Source organism: Octopus sinensis, linkage group LG4 (assembly GCF_006345805.1).
Source record: "Octopus sinensis linkage group LG4, ASM634580v1, whole genome shotgun sequence".
Classification (NCBI taxonomy): domain Eukaryota; kingdom Metazoa; phylum Mollusca; class Cephalopoda; order Octopoda; family Octopodidae; genus Octopus; species Octopus sinensis.
The window spans coordinates 119853428-119870927 of record NC_043000.1 but is presented as its reverse complement, the minus strand read 5'-3'; the positions used below and the strand labels follow the sequence as shown (position 1 = coordinate 119870927).

General features: G+C 37.2%; 1 protein-coding gene across 1 annotated transcript in view; it reads right to left on the bottom strand.

Annotated features, from left to right (window-relative positions):
* Positions 1-17500, bottom strand: part of LOC115210623 (polyribonucleotide nucleotidyltransferase 1, mitochondrial-like) — a 578459-nt gene that overhangs the window by 317645 nt on the left and 243314 nt on the right. The window contains exon 15 of the mRNA XM_029779226.2: positions 12552-12588. Coding sequence (XP_029635086.2) covers positions 12552-12588 — 37 coding nt within the window. The remainder of the gene's footprint in view (positions 1-12551; positions 12589-17500) is intronic.

Genomic DNA, 17500 nt, shown 5'->3' with positions numbered 1-17500 from the left:
TTCTAGGGAGAGGGCGTTAGTCAATTAGATTGATCCATTATTTGATTGGTGTTTATTTTATCAACTCTGGAAGGATGAAAGGCAAAAATGGACTTTGGAATTCAATTGTTGCCAAATGAAATTTTCATAAACGGTTTTAATTTAAATCACTTAAAAATAGGAAGTTTGTGTCACAGAACCAGAGATGGCACTGGATGGGTCATACCAAGAAAAAAGCAGTACAGTTTGAATTAGTCTATCAGGCCAAAGAGGAGCTTCTATGCGGTTGCACAACTAGCAAGAAGTAGCAGTCAAATTTCTCTTTAATCACACTTTACTGTATTAAAAAAAGGAAATATGAATAACTTGGTCTTAAATGGTGACATAGACATGGGCATGGTTGTGTGGTAAGAAGTTTACTTCCCAATTACCTGGTTCCAGGATCAGTCCCACTGCGTGGAATCTTGGGTAAGTGTCTTTTATTATAGCCTCAGGTCAACCAAAGCCTTGTGAGTGAATTTAGTAGACAGAAACTGAAAAAAGAGCGGCTAGATGGGAGATATGTTAGCATGCCGGGCGAAATGCTTGGCAGTATTTCGTCTGCTGTTATGTTCCGAGTTCAAATTCCGCCAAAGTCGACTTTGCCTTTCATACTTGCAGGTTCAATAAATTAAGTACCAGTTATACACTGGGGTCGGTGTTATCAACTTAACCCCTTTGTTTGTCCCCTCTATGTTTAGCCCCTTGTGGGCAATAAAAAAATAAGAAACATTAGCATGCCGGGCAAAATGCTTAGCGGTATTTTGTCTGCCATTACGTTCTGAGTTCAAATTCCGCCGAAGTTGACTTTGCCTTTCACCCTTTTGGGGTCGATAAATTAAGTACGCACTGGGGTCGATGTAATCAAGTTAATCCCTTTGTCTGTCCTTGTTTGTCCCCTCTATGTTTAGCCCCTTGTAGGCAATAAAGAAATAAAAAAATAAGAAACTGAAAAAAACTTGTAGTATGTGTATGCATGTGTATGCAGATGTATGTGTATCATTTTTGTCTGTGCATGTCCCCACACACACTGCTTGACAACCAGAGTTGGTTTGTTTACATTCTCTGTAAAAACTATCAAAAAGAAAGTCAAAGAAGAATATTATCTTATTACAGAAAGATACCCTAAAATACCAAATCACCTTTCTCTCCCCCTCTCTCTCCCTCCTTCACACACACAAACACTTTCTCTCTCTCTCCTCTCTTCAAACCCTCTACAAGAATTAGAAAATCAATATATTTGTTTAGAAATGGATAAAACAGATACAACATAAACATAATATAACCATGAAAAATAGTTTCTTTTTTTTTTTTTTCATTTCATTTTGTCTTATTTATCTTCTTAAAAATATATCACAGAGAAAAATTTAGGATAATATAAATATCACTGAACTAAGATGGCTGACAAAAGCAAGATGGCTGACATGCAAATAGTGGATATCAGAGTAAGCAGAAATAATGGGATTTCAACATACTAAATTGGAATTTGAGAATTAAAAAAATGCAATTTCAGGAAAACTGTAAGATAATGTCAGCATTTTATATTTAGCTGTGTAACCTTGATATCTCATTGGCCACCAGTTTTTTTTTTATCAAACTGAACATGTTGTACTCTCTGTGGACAAGTAATAATAATAATAATAATAATAATAATGTTAAAACAACAGATGATGATGATGATAATGATTAATAATAATAATAATAATAATAATAATGTTAAAGCAACAGATGATGACGATGATGATGATGATAATGATTAATAATAATAATATTTTTAAAATGTGATAAGATAATAATGAAAATAATAATAAGTATTATCATTATAATTATAATGATAATAATTCTATATATCTTGCCAAAAACATATCTTTATAGTTAATAAAGAATATAATTCCATTATTATTATTGCTTATTATTATTATTATCATTATTATGAATATTAGTTCTTTATATTGAGGTTTTTGCCAAAGGCATCATGTTTGATTAAGAAACCATTATTGTTCTTGTCAATAACATGATTACCATATTATTATTACTGTTGTCATCATCATCATCAGCATAATAATAATAATAATAATAATAATGATAATGATAATAATGATAATAATAACAATAATAATAATGACAACAACAACAATAATAATCATCACTATCATTGTCCTCATCATTATTGTTATTCCTATGGCCGTGCTGCTGCTGCTGCTACCTTCTCTCACTTTTGTTGCTGTTATCGAAGATGGTATCGTGAGCGTGATCTTTATCTCTATTTAGTTAGCAGTAGAGTTTCCTTTTCCGACTGTTAGATGCCACCATCCACCAAAGGCCTAACAAAATTACGATCCACACCTTGTGTTTGACTACAGAGTGAAAAACCAGTCATGTGTCCTTGCGAATTAAATGAAGTGAGTGGAACTGTTGATGAAATTGCCTCGATGAAAATAAAAATAAGCAAGACAAAACAAAAACAAGCAAAAAAAACATTCACAAAATGTGAAAAAAACAAAAAAGAACCTAACAAAAACAAAACACACGAAGTGTGAATAAAAATACATCAAACATTCAGTTGTACATGCAAACGCCAGCAACTCAATAACAAGCATTAATTTAAGTCTCCTTGTCTCTATGTTAATTAATTAGTCAACAACTGATGAGAGCTAAATATACAAGCATGATGTCAACATGGCCTAGTTAATGGCTGATTAAACCAACTTCCTCCAGATCTATACAAAAATAAAATTTTCAAAAATTTCTGCATGCTTTTGAGTGGATGTCATCCTTTTTAAAGCTGTTGTAACAAACTAAAGTGGAATAATGAACAAATTCTATCCAGCAACACTTCTCACCCTACTACACACACACACACACACACACACACACAGAGGCACATAAACATCAAATAAACCTCCACCACTAAAATTAAGCAATTTATTTTATCTTGATGAATGTATTAACCAAATCACCTTGGTTAATGCTCCCCTCTTAGCTGAAGGGGCTTTTGTCTTGCAAGTTACTTGGTGACCCTGTTGGTGCTGGTGCCATGAAAAGAATCCACCCATGCCAGTGTCATGTAAAGAACAACCATGCTGGTATCACATGAAGGGCACCCATACTGGTGCCACATAAGAAGCACCCTTGCCAGTTCCACATAAAAAGCACATGTAACAGTGCCTCAAAGAAAGCATCTATACCAGTATTATGTACAAAGCACACATGCTGGTGCCACATATAAAGCATCCATGCTAGTGTCACATATAAAGCATCCATGCTGGTGCCACATATAAAGCATCCATGCTAGTGTCACATAAAAAGTAGCCGTGTCAGTGTTACATGCATAGCACCTGCGCTGAAGCCACATAGAATGCACTTGTGTTGGTATCATGTAAAAAGCACCCAGTACACTTAGTGGTTAGCATTAGGAAGGGCATCCAGCCATGCCAAAAAAGACAACTGGAATTTGGTGCAGCTCTCCAACTCACCAGACAGTTGTCAAACCTATTTCTTTACTACCCACACGGGGCTAAACACAGAGAGGACAAACAAGGACAGACAAACAGATTAAGTCAATTATATCGACTCCAGTGCGTAACTGGTACTTATTTAATCGACCCCGAAAGGATGAAAGGCAAAGTCGACCTCGGCGGAATTTGAACTAAGAACGTACCAGCAGACGAAATACTGCTAAGCATTTCGCCCGGCGTGCTAACGTTTCTGCCAGCTCGCCATCTTTTGACAATTGTCAAACCATCCAACCCATGCCAGCATGGAAAATGAAAGCTAACTGATGATGATGATGATTGTATCACTTCTGTATCACCTCTCTTATATTCACCTTCCTGTAACAAGAGAATACATATGACACATCTTTATCGTCATCTTCGCTCTCTTTTCCAATTTGAGTGACCATGTGTCTCCCCTACAGCAAGTCACTCATACCTGTCTCTTCTATCACATACTTTGACCTCTCATCAACTGGCACAAAACGTCTTCCCTCAATACTACTCTCCTGCTTCAGTTGAGGGGGGGGGGGATCTTGTCTTGCAAGTTATTTGGTGACCTCATTGCTGCTGGCATCATGCAAAAAAAAAAAAAAAAGAAAAACACCCAGTACACTCTGTAAAGCGGTTTGTGTTAGGAATGGCATGAGGCCCTAGAAAACATACTAAAACAGACAGTGGAGCTTAGTGCAGTCCTCTGGCTCAGCAGCTCCTGTCAAACCATCCAACATAAAAAAGAAAAAAGTCAACATTAAATGATGTTGATGTCGATGATGATGATGATGGTGGTGGTGGTGGTGATGATGATGATGATGATGATGATGATGATGTGATGATGATGATGATGATGATGATGATGATGGTAGTGATGATGATGATGATGATGATGATGGTAGTGATGATGATGATGATAGTGATGATTATGGTGATGATGATGGTAGTGATGATGATGATGATGATGGTAGTGATGATGATGATGGTGATGATGATGATGATGATGAGGATGATGATGATGATGATGATGGTAGTGATGATGATGATGATGATGATGGTAGTGATGGTGATGATGATGGTTTAAACACATACAAAGCTTGTGAGGCCAACATGAGATTCCACAGCTGAGATGAAGGTGAATTATGGTTTCAATCATTCCTCACAGAAAGCTCGAGCAAGATGCATTACTACCGCTATGCTCTTCAACTCTGTCGGCATCGATGTGAGTTGGTGCCATTATGGTTCCTTAATTGAGAGAAGATACTTACAAAAGAACAAAAAGAAAAAAAAACCTCTGGCTATTTAGAATAATTGATTGCAACAAGCTAATTACGTGCTGTCCTCTATGTGACCACATGACTTGCAGGAAATATCAGACAAATCTATTGAAATTTCACATTACGATGTTACAATCAAGAAGAATACACCAGAGAATTCAGACCTAGATACACTGTCTGAATGGTCACAATTAGAGTGTCTTTGATCACTGGTTTGATCATAGATCAGGAGCTGAACAACAACAATTAAATAACATCGTCAAATATGTACGTATTAAACATCGTTGACCTCCAATACAAAGTGGAAGTGACTTTTATAAATATAACATCATTTTATATGAGTGACTACTAAGATTAATTAAAGTGAGTTAATTACCATTTTATAGAGTATTTTATAAACATAAAACAGCATTCCTTACAATTTCCATAGACATTCATTTACACATTTAATGTAAATAATACTTTGTGCTAAGGAGGGAGCCTATGTAAACGAAGATTAATTAAACTGACTTAATTAACATTTTATAGTTTATTTTATAAACATAAAATACAATGTTGTTAAATATGTATTTTTTTTTGTCTTTTTTACTTGTTTCAGTCATTAGACTGTGGCCATGCTGGGGCAACACCTTGAAGAATTTTTAGTAGAATGAATCGACCCCCAGCAATTTTTTTAAGGCTTGGTAATTATTCTATTGGTTACTTTTACCGATCCAAGAACACCAACACAGGTTATGAAGCAGTGATTGGGGACAAACACTGACACAAAGATACATACACAGATATATATATGTATATGTATATATGTGTATATATATATATATATAATATATATATATATATATATATATATATATATATATATATATCTGTGTATGCATTTGTTATTTGTGTCTGTGTTTGTCCCCACCACCATCGCTTGACAACCGATGTTGGTGTATTTATGTCCCCCGTAACTTAGCGGTCCAGCAAAAAGAGACTGATAGAATAACTACTAGGCTTACAAATAATAAATCCTGGGGTTGATTTGTTCAAATGAAGGCGGTGCTCCAGCATGGCCACAGTCAAATGACTAAAACAAGTAAAAAAGAATAAAAGAATACATCTAAAGCCAAATACTTTCAGAGGCCCTTAAAATACTATTGTGGATCCCTAATTTACTATTTTGTTACGTGGACCCCCAAAAATATTTCATTGACCCTGGCTAAGAACCACTGATTTGGACCATCAACAGTTTAGTGTTTCTGCATACCACTACACATTACGCAACAATGCCAGTAGCAACAAAATCTTTATTCTCTGAAATAGAAAGATTATTAAAACAGGAGACAGTTCTATGAATAAAACATGATCCTCGAATATGTGGTTAAAATAAACGTTAACGAAAAAAAAGACAGAAGGAAATATCTAAGAAGTATCCCATTAAACTGCTCAAAGACCTGCACAATAGTTTAATTAACCTAATTGGGGAAGGTTGATATAGAAGTGGAAAGAGGTTAAATGAAGATTGAACCAAGACACTGTTACACGTTTAGCATTTGAACGTAGCTGATAATCGAACTTCTTAGAGGAAGCTTTCTCTAATGAAAATTCATCAACTCAACACACCTGCCATTTTATATCTTAATTCATAAATAATTTGAATTATGGGAAAAGAACATGGACCCTCATGATAAAATAAATGAAGAGACCTGCAAAGGGCTAATCCTTTAGTGTTTGCATTATTCTACCAAAATTAATTCTTTTTCATCCACTTTGTTTTGAACTAATCATACATTGTCTTGTAGCTATGAGATTTTGATGAGGTAGCTGTTAATTTTGAAAAAGATATTGTAGGGTTGGTGTGAGAGGTCAGACCTGGTCAATTTGAACATAAAACAGGCAGAATACTTTGGCTGGATATAGCTGATTTAAATGCTAAAGGGTTAAAGCTAACAGCAACAACCTCATCCAAGAGTATTAGATTCTTATGGCAAGGTGACATGGCTCCTAAGACAAAAGCAACAGGTGGGGACATATTTTCCATGTTGCATCCAGCTTCAGACTGAAATATGTATGTGGACCCAAAGGGAAGACACATTTTCCCAGAGAGGGTAAGGAGAGACATAAACTATAATAAAACTGCAATAAAAATACAATGAAAATAAAGTTAAAGGGTGTACAAGATTCTGTAGACAAATTCAATACAGGTGTCATAATTTTTTATGGTTTTCGTTCACCTGCAAGAATACATTTGAACAACATAGAGCTCTGAATGGAGAAAGGAAGAAGATTGAGGATGGAATACTTACGGAATGAGGTGGGGTGGGGTGGAGAGAAACAATATGTTCTTCCTAATCAAGAATGCAATGCCCTAGGTAGACACATGTGACATTTCTCACCAGCTGAAGAAAACCGAATATCAGGACACGGTCATCAAGGCCCTTGTCAAGGGATGGCACTGTGACCTTATTCCTTATTGAAGTTGATTGCATTGGGCTTTTCAGCTAGACTGCTGCATTATTTCATGCAGAAGATTCGCCTGGAACCCAAACGAGTGAAGAAAGTCACCAAGGAGACAGGCATGGCAACCAAAAACCAGTTCAAGGCTGCTGTTGTTGTTGTAGAAGAAGGAGAAGAAGAGGAAGTGGAGGAAGAAGATGGAGGAGGAGGAGGAGGAGGAGGAGGAGAAGGAGGAGGAGGAGGAGGAGGAGGAGGAGTAGAAGAAGAAGAAGAAGAAGAAGAAGAAGAAGAAGAAGAAGAAGAAGAAGAAACAGTAGGGAGAAACCTTCTGCAGACAAAGACTATTTCAGTCCTCATGACCCAACTCCGACAAAGTATACAGGTTACGGGGTGAACTGCTTATGATAACCTCCTGAAGATATGGAAAGATGTCTGACACCGTGATGAATTCAGAAGAGCTTGCAACATCTCTGAGCAGCTCCTGCAGTTTCCATATGAGGCAGAGCATTTCGCCAATGGTTTTGTAGTGAAAACACAAGGGTGCTAAATTCAGATTTATTTTAGCTGTTATAATTGTAGTTGGTGAGAGGGTACATAGAGCAGGGACAAGCCCAGAAAGGCTTTAGATAAGAATGTTTACACCAGACTTTATAGGGGTGGAAGGATGGGTGAAGTGAGTTAAAGGCATATTAAGCCAGCATTGGAGGGATTAATAATTTGTACCCAATCAACAGGGACAGTTATGGATATGACAAGCCATTTACTGTCATCAAGTGAATCCACTTAAAACCTAATAGATACCAGATCATCGTTGTCATCATCATTATCAATTAACACCAATCAAATTCAAATTCGATAACTGGCATCCGTGCTAGCGGGGTGCAAAGCGCACCATACGAATGTGATCGTTGACAGAGTGACTGACCAGCTTCCGTGCCAGTGGCACATAAAAGGCACCATTCGAGTGTGATTGTTACTAGCGTCGCCTTACTGGCACTTGTGCCCATGCTAGTAGGGTGCCAAGAGTACCATCCGAGCATGATCGTTGCCAGAGCGGCTAATTGGCTTCCGTGCCGGTGGCACATAAAAGGGCTCCATTCGAGCAGGATCAATTACCAGCATTGCCTTACTGGCACCTGTGCCGGTGGCATGTGTAAAAGGATTCAAGCGAGGTCATTGCCAGTACTGCCTGACTGGCCTCCGTGCCGGTGACACGTAAAAAGCACCCACTACACTCTCGGAGTGGTTGACGTTAGGAAGGGCATCTAGCTGTAGAAACTCTGCCAGATCGAGATTGGAGCCTGGTGCAGCCATCTGGTTCACCAGCCCTTAGTCAAAATCGTCCAACCCATGCTAGCATGGAAAGCAGACATTAAACAATGACGACAATGATGATCCATTTTCCATGCTAGCATGGGTTGGATGGCTTGGCAAGAACTGGCAAGCCAGAGTGCTACATCAGGTTTCAGTTACCCACTTTGATAAAGTTTCTATGGTTGGATGCCCTTCCTAACACCAACCATTTTAGCCCACTGGATGCTTCTTATTTGGTGCCAGTAGAGGTGCTTTTTAAATAGCACCAGCACAAATGATATAACTCACCACTGTGAACTACAGAAGCATTATTAGTTCACAGTCATACATGTAGGACTACGATTAATTCCTCCCTTTGGCCCAATATATCCTTTGGATTTAGGAAAAGATCAGAATTTCTAATGGGAAATAGCATAAACTTGAAGATAGTGGAACGAGTCCAATAGAGAATGTGTTTTAGTACAGATTTGATTAGACTATGCTATCATAGAACTGCAGATATTGGTGATGGTGATGATGATGACTAATTACAATGATAGGATAGTGGTGGTGATGGTGGTGGTATTGGTGGTGGAGGCATAGGTGACAGAGATGGGAAAGATGATGGTAATCACGAATGTGGTGGTAGTAATGATAAAAGTGATGATGATGATGATGGTGGTGGAGGCGACGGCGGCAGTGGTGCTGACTATAAAATTCAATTTAGAAGGAAAGTGACATTGCTAGGATTTCTGTGAAGTATCACATTAAAAGTTGAATACAAGCCAAATACATACAGTAAAGTACAGAAAGTTTGTGTGTGTGTGCATTTAAGTAAGTGTGTATGTAAATGTGTACGCAGGTGTACACATGCGTTGTGCATGCGCATGCAGTGTGTGGTGTGCATATATGTTAATTGAAATCTATAAATTTATTACAAGTATCCCATTCATGCTTGCTTGGAACACTCGATAGTAAAATAGTATGTGTGTGTATGTATATATATATATATATACACAGATACATATACATATATACACACACTATATACATATATATACATACATACATACATACATATTCATACATATATATACATACATACATATTCATACATATATATACATACATACATATTCATACATATATATACATACATACATATTCATACATACATATATATATATATATATACATATATATTCATACATATACATACATACATACACACATATATTGATAGATAGATATACATGCATACATGTATATATCTTTACACATGAACACATGCATCTTTACATACATATCTGCATGTACATATCTAATTATACAAATATGCCTGCAAACATATTTACATATCTCTATAACACACACATACATGTGTATGTGTCTTTATATGTATGCATACTTATCTGCATACACACACACACACACATAGCACCTAGCTAAGACCAAAAAACACTAATGTAACCCTTACCTTCTTCACAGACAATCTAAATATCTACACTGTAAATATCCATAATGCTGAGAAACAGCTGGTTTTTAATAACGTTTTCAGCTGATATAGGAATGGAAATTGGCCAAAAGACATGTTCATAATTGATGAAAAGCTGCTTCTCAAACCAAAACCATTCACACTAACAGACTTTCTCTCCATTTCTCTGGCTCCGTGTAATAAGCGCTACAAATACCTATTGACAAAAATATACATTATACAGGAGCAGTGGCCAAAGACTATATTCCATCAGATTTTAAAACTGAGGCAATCTGGACTTTTATTATTCTGCAATCATTTATGATATCAGAATTAGTATTAACTTTTGAGATTCTTGTACAACCAGTAAATTTTTTTCCCAATAACAATAAAAGGAGTCCAAACTTAAAATTGGTTTCAAGTTTTGGCAGGATTACATCAACCCAGTGTACAACTGGTACTTCATCTTTGAAAGGATTAAAAACAAAATCGACCTCAGAGGAATATGAACTCAGAAATATACATTTCAAATTTCAGCACAAGGCCTGCAATTTTAGCAGAAGGGACCAAGTCGATTACATCAATCTCAGTGTTCAACTGGTGTTTATTTTATCAACTTTAAAAGGATGGATGGCGAAGTTGACCTTGCCGTATTTGAACTCAGAACATATATGTTTCAATTTTTGGTACAAGACCAGCGATTTGGGTGAAGTGATTACATCAACCCAGTGTTCAATTGGTACTTATTTTATCAACCCCGAAAGAATGAAAAGCAAAATGACCCCTGGTGACATTTGAACCCAGTACTACCCACAAGGGGCTAAACACAGAGGGGACAAACAAGGATAGACAAACAGATTAAATCGATTATATCGACCCCAGTGTGTAACTGGTACTTATTTTATCAACCATGAAAGAATGAAAAGCAAAATGACCCCTGGTGACGTTTGAACCCAGAACATAAAAACAGGCAAAATACCGCTAAGCATTTTTTCCCCCCGAGTGGTAACAGTTCTGCCAGCTTGCCACTTTGAGCCCAAAACTTAATATCAACAGAAAGCTTCCAGAACAATATTCACAAAGAAGCTTAAACTCAATCTAGACAACAAACTAGTGTTGTGTGCCATCTTTCAGATAGAATTGGTTATAAAAAAAAAAAAGCAGTAGCAAAATAAATATATCATCTAAATGCTCTAAAGATAAAGAAGACATCATCTTACAAGGTGGGGATGAATTCCTCAAGTGTTCCATTCCTGAAGATGCCCCAAGCAACCTCAAAAACGTTAAGCAGATCAAACCCCAAGAATAGAAGCACTCTGCATATCAACATAACGAATGCATGGGTACGTTTAAAGAAAATTTAATGATAATAATGGTTTCAAATTTTGGCACAAGGCCAAGAATTTCGGAGGAAGAGTATAAGTTATTTACATCAACCCCAGTGTTTAACTGGTATTTATTTTATCAACCCCAAATAACAAAAGGTAAAGTCAACCTCAACAACATTCGAACTCAGAATGTAAAGATGGATGAAATACCCCAAAGTATTTTATCCAATGCATTAACGATTCTGCCAGCTCGCTGCCTTAAATTTGATGTTTATAATGACACGAAGATCTTTTCTGGATTTATGACTGCTTCATCACTTGTCTTTTGAAGATTATGCTTTTGCTCGCCAGGAAACACCAAAGTCCTTACACTCTCAAGAGGCAATTGAAAAATTTGACTTAGCTGTATATTTGAGGTAAACATCACATGACCAGCAGCTGCCAAAAGAAATGCCGTTAGGGATTGCTTTGACATGCAGCATGTTGTTGTTGCTAAAGCAATGTGAAGTGCCATTCGAAAAAAGGAGGAGTACCATGGGATCTACAAGAGTATTACAAATATTGAAAATAATTCCATATTTCAATGCAAGGTATATTCTTGGGACATTCTTAGTCAACCATTGGACAAATACAAACATAATACATTTAACATAGGTGATATCAAAAAGTTCCCAGACTAATTCTGTAGCATGCCAACAGATGGCGGCACATGGTTGCATGCACAGTGAGAGCTGGGAGTGACCTTTATGAGGCAGTGCACTTCATGAGGTACTGCACTTCATGAGGAGTGACCTTCATGAGGCAGAACACACCAACTGATGTTGGTGTGTTCACGTCCCCGTAACTTAGCGGTTCGGCAAAAGAGACCGATAGAATAAGTACTAGGCTTACAAAGAATAAGTACTGGGGTCGATTTGTTCGACTAAAGGCTGTGCTCCAGCATGGCCATATTCAAATGACTGAAACAAACAAAAGAAAAGAAAGTAAAAGAAACTCAACATTATTAGGAACTGTATTAAAAAAAAATTGTTAAAATATTTTGTACATTGTAGAAATATAACCAATTTATTGCAGATAGATTTTAACAAGGAAAATCTTCTGTGAACTCCCAAGGGTCATTTGGACCCCAGTGGAGAACCACTGAGTTAGATGGTGGAGCTCTGCTTTGTGACAGCCCCCACCATCACTATGAAAAGATTTTAAAAAGGGACTGAGCAAATTATCAACTTACCTCATAATGCAACATGAAGTTCTTATCTTTAATATCGCTGTAATGAGAGAAAAGTATAAAACAGTTAAAAGTTAAGCATGAGAGCAGAATATGTACTGCTTTACTGCAGCGATCATCATCATCATCAACATCATCTTCATCATTGATTTTTAATGCCCACTCATTTTTTTCATGCTTGCATGAGTTAGATGCAATTTTGCTGAGGTAGATCTCCTACAGTCAGATGCTCTTCTCATTACAAAACTTCACCTGTTTCCAAGTAAGCTCATATTACATTTCCCCCAAGACTAGACATTGTTTTCACAGAAGACTAGGAATAAGAGACATTACTTACATAACACAGACATCTGTGTACAACTACCATGCAATATCAAGAATCATGACACGGAGACAGTGACACACATAAACAAATATATATACAACATTTGAGCATGGTCGTTGCCAGTGCCGCCAGACTGGCTCCCATGCAGGTAGCATGTAAAAACACCTTTTGAGCATGGTCGTTGCCAGAACCACCTGACTGGCCCTCATGCCAGTGACACATAAAAAGCACCCACTACACTCTCGGAGTGGTTGGTGTTAGGAAGGGCATCCAGCTGTAGAAACCTTGCCAGATCAGATTGAGCCTGGTGCAACCTCTGGCTCACCAGTCCTCAGTCAAACCATCCAACCTATGCCAGCATGGAAAGCGAACATGAAACCATATATAAATCTACTCTTTCTCTCTCTCCCTCTCACACACACACACACAACACATGCATACTTTTTTCATATCACTAAGACGGCATGTAAAAAGCACCATCCGAATGTGGTCAATATCATCCCCACCACAGCCCCGACTGGCCCCTGTGCCACTAGCATGTAAAAAGCGCCATCTAAACTTGGTCAATAACAGTGCCACCTGACTGGTGGCACATAAAAAGCATCCACTACACTCTCGGAGTGGTTGGCATTAGGAAGGGCATCCAGCTGTTGAAACACTGCCAAATCAGATCGGAGCCTGGTGTGGCCTCCTGGCTTGCCAGTCCCCAGTCAAACTGTCCAACCCACGCCAGCATGGAAAGCGGATGTTAAATGATGATGATGATATCAACAAAGGCGCACGGCTTAGTGGTTATTACTAGCGGCACACTGTGTCCTTGAGCAAGACACTTTATTTTGCATTGCTCCAGTCCACTCAGCTGGCAAAAATGAGTAGTACCCGTAGTTCAAAGACCCAGCCTTGTCACATCCTGTATCATGCTGAATCTCTCTGAGGGTATGCGTGTCTGTGGAGTGCTCAGCCACTTGCACATTAATTATACAAGCAAGCTGTTCTATAGACCAGATGAACCGACAGAGTGCCATATATAATTCAACATGGAATTTTACCATTCTTCAATGACAAAATGTCAACAAACTGACTCAGTTCATTACCTTATTGTGGGCAGTGAATAAACATGTTTGTCATCTTTTTTTTTTCTTTTTGATAATGTATCTTTTTTCATTAAATTAAAAAGTTCCAAGAATCAGAAGCTTGATAAAAGAAATTTAAGGAATAAAAGGAATATTTCCAGGGTATATTTTATTATTTTATTTTATTTTTTTATCTTGCTACAATAATAACTATAATCATTATTAATATCATTATTATTATTATTATCATCATCATCTTTATCATCATTATTATTTGTTAGTTGTTTCAAAACAGTTGAACATATTTTTCACAGAATTAGATAAATATATTTCTTCTTTTCTCTCTCTCTCTCTCTTTCTTTCTTTCTTTCTTTGGAAAATAAAATTAACAAATTAGTTTTTAGAAATTAAGAAAACAAAAATAGTTTGTACACAAATAGCTAGTAATTCAAATTAGTGGTATTTATTTGTATACTGGACTTCTTTGAATTTTTTTTTTTTTGTTCTATCCATCCTATTTTGTGTAGGTTTATGTTAAGTTTTTTGTAAATTCATTTTTACCTTCTAACTTCTTGTTTTGATCTTAGCTTTAAATAGGAATAAAAAAGAGGTATTAACATTAGCATAGAAAAATGTCTGGAAAATTTACCATTCTATGTAAAAAATAGAAAATATTACAAATAGTTACTGTTTTAACATACCAGCATATAGATAAACATGTAACCATATACATGCATGCTCATGTAAATACATACTGACACACAAACATGTATTTAGACACGTATATATATGTATATGCTGAGAGGGTTTTTTCTTGGGACTTGAGCAAAGGTCTTCGCAGACCATCATGGGTGCTCCCGAGCCACCATCCCTATAAAAGAGAAGGGAAACTTGCTATCAAAACCCTGATCTATACCTAAAATGGTCTATTGGAATTGATACCATACTGTTCTGGGTATAAACCAGTAAGGGAAGCTAAGCCTAATATTTTCAATTTGGTCTCCAATCATTTTCACATTTGACAGGTGTTCCATTGTGCACCTGCACAATACATACATACAATGGGGTTCTTTCAGTTTCTGCTGACCAAATTCACTTATAAGGCTTTGGTCAGCCCAGGACTATAATAGAAGACTTGCTTAAGGTGACATGCAGTAGGGGTGGCCCCAAGACCACATGGTTGAGAATCTAGCTTTTTAAGAACCCATGCCTTGTGCACATACACACTTATCTCCCTTACACAAATATACAATTTTAATACGTGTGTGTGTGTGAGAGAGAGTACGTGCATGTGTGCTTGTTTGTCCTGCCCACCTACTCATTAGTTGACAATGAGAGTTTGTTTGTTTACATCCTTGTAATACAGCAGTTTGGCAAAAAAAAAAGACCAATACAAGAAGTGCCAGACTAAAAAAATTAGAATTAAGATGAATTCATTTGATTAAACCCTTCAAAGCAGTGCCCCAGCATGGCCACAGTCCAAAGACTGAAACAAGTAAAAGATCAAAGATAAAGAAGAAGGAGGTTAACACCTTTCAAGGTGGTGCTCCAGCATGGCCACAGTCCAAAGACTGAAACAAGTAAAAGATCAAAGATAAAGAAGAAGGAGGTTAACACCTTTCAAGGTGGTGCTCCAGCATGGCCACAGTCCAAAGACTGAAACAAGTGAAAGATCAAATATAAAGAAGAAGGAGGCTAACACCCTTCAAGGTGTTTTCCTCAGCATGGCCACAGTCCGATGACTGAATCAAGTAAAAGATAAAAGATACATTTTTACTACAAACAGTTGAAGCTACAGTTATTTTTACTCACAAAATTGATGCAAAAAAAACTCCATGTGGTTTATCTTCCAAATTCTAGGTTTAAAATCCACAGCATACACTCAGCAGATACACAGATGCAAATTGCTTTAATATATAAGTTGAGCTGATATATGTGAATATAGAATGTGTTGATGATGTTTTGTGCAAAAACAAAATTAACATAATTGCATGTGAAACATCCGTACACAATTCTCTATTGGCCAGCCATAGTCTCAACAGCTATTGGATGTTGTTTATGATATTATCAACCAATGAGGAATGACAATTTACAAACACCAGTTGTTCTCTTGCTCTCAGGCATAGATCTTAGAAACATATTACTTTGTTACCTGTGGTCCCTGGACTTTGCTAGACTGTATTCTCAACATTTGGGATTGTTTTAATTTACTTTACATTTCAACATAACTGCAAGTAATGTTGTAAACAGTATTTATAGTAAACAGCATGTGACTTAGGCAAGGCATAGATCAAAGGTTGCAGACATAATATTATAAAATATTATAAACACAAACAAGATGCAGAATTTATCTACTGATGTAAATTATATATAAGAGGCAGAGGTGTGACTGTGAGGCACAGGTGTGGTTGTGTGGTAAGAAGTTTACTTAACAGTCTCATGGTTCCAGGTTCGGTCCCAGTGAATACATGTTTGAATATATGTTTGTACCTCCTTGTCTTTACAATGCATGGTACTAGTAAAACAATTGTCTTTGTCAGGCAAACAGTAACATTCACCTCCAATGTTCTACAAGAACGTGTCTGGAAACAGGTAACGCTCGGGAAGTGAGAAAGTCTCTTACATTTCAAGCCTATGCTCTTCGACAGAAAGGAACACAAAAATGAACAGGAAGAGAAAGTATAAAAAGGTTCAGAGGCTAACGATCTATCATGGTGAATATATATATAGTTTAAATTTACAGAAAACAGAAGACGAAGACAGGTGAAGGAACAACAAGTGGGTGTATTAGTTTAACAGTCAGGAAGAATGGAGAAGTCTTTGATGTTTCGAGCCTATGCTCTTTGATGGAAAGAATTAAGAGGAAAAAGAGAGAGAGAGAGAATGAAAAAAATCGAAGAGAAAAAAATATGTAAGGATTGACAGTTCAACATGATGAAAATATATATATCATCATATAAATGTATATTATGGTATCAACCAGACTATGGTGTGTTGTTATACAACACTAGCCACAATGTGATTCACGTTGTTTTAACTTTCAAATAATGCCACCCAGCTTGGCTAGGCAAGCAGGCCAAGATTCAGCACTGATTAGAGGGCTATTCTGTTGCAGGGCTACCAATTTTGCTCAAGAACACAACACCTAGCTTGGTCTAGGAATTGAACCCATGATCTAGCAATCGTGAATGCAACACTCTAGCCACTAGGCTACATGTCTTCACACACACACACATACACACGCATGGCTAAGTGGTTAGAGTGTGAGGCTTGCAATCATGTGGTAGTGAGTTCAATTCCCAAACCAGGTTGTGTGTCATGTTCTTGAGCAAGACAATTAATTTCACATTGCTCCAGTTGATTCTGTGGCAGAAACGAGTTGCACTGTCACCAGTATCAAGCTGTAACGGCCTTTGCCTTTCCTTCGGATGCCATCGGTGGCATGAAGAGGGGAGGCTTGCATGCATGGGTGACTGCTGGTCTTCCATAAACAACCTTGCCCGGACTTATGCTACAGAGGGGAACTTTCTAGGTGCAATCCCACCATGGTCATT